Genomic DNA, 5,236 nt, shown 5'->3' on the forward strand with positions numbered 1-5,236 from the left:
GAGAACATTGGCATCGACGTATGTGTCTAAGAGCCTTAAGACGTTTACGTCGCAGTGACCTATATAAGAATCATCCGAATCCATGGACTCTAGAAGCCGATCGCTGCACCCCTTGTGGATCCCTACTCATAAAAACTACTGATAATATCGAACCTAGTTGTAAAGAAATACAAGCTGCATGGATCATAGCCCAGGATAAGGATATCAGAACTCAAGTCATGAGGAATTACTGGATTAGTCATCGTTATTTAAAAACACAACGCAAGTATAGGAAAATCCGAGCCCAGTACGTGCATCCCCTTTCCAATCTCGACCTACCACGGCTGTTTGGGGAAATACCATGGGCAACCGACAACATAGACCTACCTGATGACTATCCGATAAATTGCGCTTACAGATTGATAAATTTATTGATGGTGGGACACTTCTACCAGCGAGAAAGCACTCAGATTTATTTAGATGCGATAATTGATAATTATAAGCAACCTTTTAAATCCTTAACCACCGACTTACAGGAAACATTTTCTCTTCCTCAACTGTTGGATGATCTCATATCTTGGAGTAATGAAAGAGAAAATCGTGCAAGTCCTACGTCCATCAATCTGCAATATTCATCACCATCAACCTCTTCAATTCGTAAAGACCAGAGACTCCGTTACCATCCATACTTGATACCTCAAAATCACGTAGGACTGCTAGAGAATCTTGACGTTATAAAATTAAGTTCACCAAATTCAACTACGAACGGGAATCACAGCAACAAGAGAAGGAAAATACAACGTTGGCATCGACCAGTCAAAAGGCAGACCCATATACACCGAGTTACAAGAAGGTATTCTCGAATTAGAATAATCCAAAAGAAATGATGTATCAATAACAACCACCCGACTGTAAGCTAACTGAAAAAGTAAGATACCAGCGTATGTAATCACATAATATCATATATCCAAGAACTAACAAAATAAAATCATTACTAACACAATGAATACACATGTACTAAATTATGTAAACACTCTTATCAACAGGATCATAATTTTTCCTCTGGATACGAGTGGGTACAAATAAATAAAAAAAAAAAAAAAAAAAATATTATATATATAACTCTTCGACTTCTTAATTTACTAACATATACTAAGAAAACACATACATTAACCCATACACTGATAACCTAATATACATCTATTTGACTCAGCTAACCATAGTTTAAGTAAAAACATTAACCCTTTAGCGAGAAGACGGAAAACTCTAATACAAAGAAAAATATATATATATACATATATTTCTATGCATTTTCCTTCTTCACGCTAATACGACTCTAACAATGCTCGTTACAAATTAACACTAACCCATATGCATGCTAATATATGCAACTATTCCTATTCATGATGATGATTAACTAATTCTTAAAATCATGGGTACGAATAGACGCATTAACAAATATTTAATCTATACGTAATTTGAAAACCGTATACGAAAAAGACAAAAAAAAAAAAAAAAAAAAAAAAAAAAAAAAAAATTTATATATATATAAAAAGAATAAATAAACAAAAAAATATTACAAAAGAATACTCCAAAAGGGAAAAAAATATTCTAATTTCGTATAAATTAATAATAACAATAATTATATTAATAACAATATACATAACTCTTAAGCCTTGCAATAAAGCAGCTAAATTATATTATAATTCTTTTTACAAATTGCATTTTAGAATAAGGGATAGTATTAGGCTTAACTTGCATTGATTGTTAATTAGATTTACTTTAAGTAATTTAAAATAAATATCCAAAATATCTGTACGAATATATGTATGTATGCGTCAATTATTAAAGATTTTTACTATATTTGGAGCTTCCCGGCACCAATTACGAAATAAGTTAAGAAGTATAATGACGTATATTTATATATATCCATGAATAAGAATAGTACTAAGAGAAAAAGAAAAAAATTTTTTTTTTTTTGATAAAATTTAATAATCATAATCATTAGATTGTAACGAAAATTTCTTTTTCATATATATATAATCTTAGCAATAAGTTAAAATAACCATGAGAAGTGAACATGGGTTGAAGGATAAACACGACCTCAGTCGTTCCCCCGTACCCCTCTCCACTCCGGAAAACCCCATGGGCAGTCAACGAACCTACCAGATGCACCGACACACGACTCAGTCCCAGACATCAACAACAACGAGGAAAGATTCATTGGGGCCACTTGAAGCAAGCGTGCTTGCCTCAACGTCCCATCCTTTTTCCAAAGGGAAACATCTATAGGAGAAATAAGGAAGGAAATACTAGAACGAAACGAACAAATCTTAATGCTGAAACTAAAAGATAAATGTCTTTCACTACAAGGATATAATGTATAAGAACAAAGAATATCAACCAACGATGACCAGCAGCATAAAACAGCAGAACAGAGAGCGCAAAGACATCAAGATTTGAACAACCTTACTAACTACATGAAGAAGAGGAAAAGGAAGTCTAGGAAAATCTTATGACTACAAGTAATTACGCAGATATTTAAAGAAAATTTTCTTTCTTTTATTAATATAAAACAAAAAGTCAGTTTACAGTGACGTACATAAAATTTATTATATATATATATATATTAATTATTGCTGCGCTCGACGACCATTGCCGCAGTACACACAGCGAGCCACCCGTGAAGAACATTTGTCCCACAGCTCCTCGATTATTATCCTTATGCGAGGAGGTGATCCTTCCGCCAGATCCCACAGGTGCATAGGACACATCGCAACGATCAGCTGTAACAGGAATTATGATATTAAATACATATGCATATGAATGTACATATATATGTATATGTGTAGATGTATATGTGTATATATATGTATATAGAAATAGGAAAGGAAACTTACTGCCAAAAGGGACTCGAAGACGAAATGGTCCATTAAGGGCCAAGGCATGGTTGCCACCAGCCAGCTCGCCTCTAGAGACGTCATCGGCGCCAACAAACCCACCAGTGGATCCGTGAATGGGATCGGAAAGGTGTGTCCGTCCACAAACGTCACCCGGAAGGGCACACTCACGGCCATGGTATCCCCACACATGACCCGGACCCTGGAATGCTCCAAAAACTTGAAGACTGGAGGACGAATCCTCGGTTCAGGGGCCCCTTGGCTTCCACCGACTACCAGCTCGGACCGCTTTCTTTTTATGGAACGTTTCTAAAACAAACAAACACAAATTGAAAACTTCTTTAAAATAAAAGAATATTGATGAGAAGGAAAATAGTAAAAGTAATAACGATATACATACCTGAGGAATCCGAGGAGTTGCCTGTATCCCTTCAGGAGCTGGGCAGCGCACCCAACGCCTGTACGTCGATTTGGGACGAGCCGGCTGGGTCAACAATCGTCGCAATTCGACGTCCCCCGATGACGTCGAAGGGACCGGCTCTTCAACCGCCTGGTCCCCTGACGCCGATAAGTCGATCGGCTGCTGTTGTTGTTGTTGCTGTAATTGTATCAACCGCTGATTTTGAACCAGCAACTCCTGTAAAAGAACAACATGAACATATAATTAAACAAATAAGGAAAGGGAAGAAAAAGAATTTGTAATTATATTTATACGTAATGCACTCACCTCCACTATGGATTGAACCTCTGGATTCATCCCAGTGGGTTCAGGACAGCATAACCATTGATCTTCTTTAAATATGACTGATGGGACCCCTAACGGATCCACCTCGACGGATAACGGATCCGCAAGAGTTTCCTCCAATGAAACAGCCTGTTCCCCAGATGAAGCGTCCTCCTGGACAATGACCTCCTCGATAAGTTTGACTTCTCCATCTTTGACAACGAAAGCCATTTTCTTTCTTCACTTTTACTTTCACTTGTCGCGACAAGAAGAAAACCAGAGAATGATGATCACGAGAAAATCACGGGTATTTAAATCCACATAGGATACAAAGATCCACAAGGGTAGGATTCGAGAAGAACCAATCAAGTTTCAAAATTCTTCCCACTACCCCAAAAAAAAAATTTAAGAAAACAAAACGCCTAAGACAACGCCTACAAGGACAACGCTAAGAAATTTAGAATTAACTGAAATATGTCACCATCACCCTTAGATGCACTGTCCCTTAAAGGAGAGAGAGAAGAAGCCAACACATGTGCCAAGCCATCAAACAACTACCACTCAAAGTCCAGGGATTCCTCTAATTATCAAGCATAATTGTAACAAATATTTTAATTAGTTGATTGATGATTCAGGTTGACCTATCCTCATTAATTTACATTTAAGCAAAGAAATTTCCTTGCATAAATTACTGTCATCGAGGGCGATGACGACTCTGGGGGTAGAGATGTAACAATCGGTACACCTGAGTCACCACTCAACTGAACCTTAAGATCAGTAAAATTTTTTCGTTAATTTTTTTTTATATATATGTATATTATGAGAATTAACCTGGAGAATTCGGAGCACACTCACCAAAGATACAATAATACAGGGGTATCCGTACATACGTATATGTGCATGAGTTTTGTACATATGTATGTGTGTGTTATGTATGCGTACGTTGACCATATATAGATATCTATGACGTATTTTGGGCTTGCTCTGAATTCCCACAGAAAGATATGCGAGTATGAGCGGTCAAGTTACAAGAAAGAGAGACGTAGATAAGAACAAGCAACTAGGAAATAGTACGTCTTTCTTTCTCTATGCACAGCTGCACCACTACGGCCGATCCCTTATAAAGAATCCACCGACTCAATGTCTTCCAGATGTCCCACGAAAAAATTTCTCTGAATCTTCCGCGGCTCCGAGTCCCTTGTCATCATAAAAGTCACCGAAAAGGGCTCAATAAATTTGTCAAAACATTTCTCTGTTCTAGTTCAACTCAAATTTTTACGACCTTTCTATTTTAACCATCTGTTACCAATGGGCCTCACGTCTCCCGCGGATCCTTACTATTTCTTTTCCAATATAGAAATCTATCTCTAATTTTATTTTATTTTTAATTTTTAATTGCATTTCTCAGAAGTGTCCAAAATATCGATAATAAATGTCACTATATATTTTGGAGAAACATCGTTTTTACAGAATCTCACGGTCTCCCGCGGATTCTTACTTTTCCCTTTTCCACCATAGGAAGCTCTTCTATTTTAAATTTTAATTACATTTCTCGGAATCACCTAAAAAAAATATTGATAATAAATGTCATCATAGACACGCAGTCTCTAAAAATTTATATGGTCCCCCACAG

General features: G+C 36.6%; 1 protein-coding gene across 1 annotated transcript; it reads right to left on the reverse strand.

Moving 5' to 3' along the window:
- Window positions 1-2,612: 2,612 nt before the first annotated feature.
- LOC128667665 (uncharacterized) lies at window positions 2,613-3,913 on the reverse strand. The gene is made up of 4 exons (XM_053738751.1): window positions 3,607-3,913; window positions 3,280-3,516; window positions 2,880-3,188; window positions 2,613-2,765 (listed from the first exon to the last, which is right to left on the reverse strand). Exons 1-4 carry the CDS (start codon window positions 3,832-3,834, stop codon window positions 2,613-2,615), a joined length of 927 nt encoding a protein of 308 aa, XP_053594726.1. The 5' UTR covers window positions 3,835-3,913.
- Window positions 3,914-5,236: the final 1,323 nt, after the last annotated feature.

The sequence above is a fragment of the Microplitis demolitor genome, chromosome 4, assembly GCF_026212275.2.
Source record: "Microplitis demolitor isolate Queensland-Clemson2020A chromosome 4, iyMicDemo2.1a, whole genome shotgun sequence".
Classification (NCBI taxonomy): Eukaryota; Metazoa; Arthropoda; class Insecta; order Hymenoptera; family Braconidae; genus Microplitis; species Microplitis demolitor.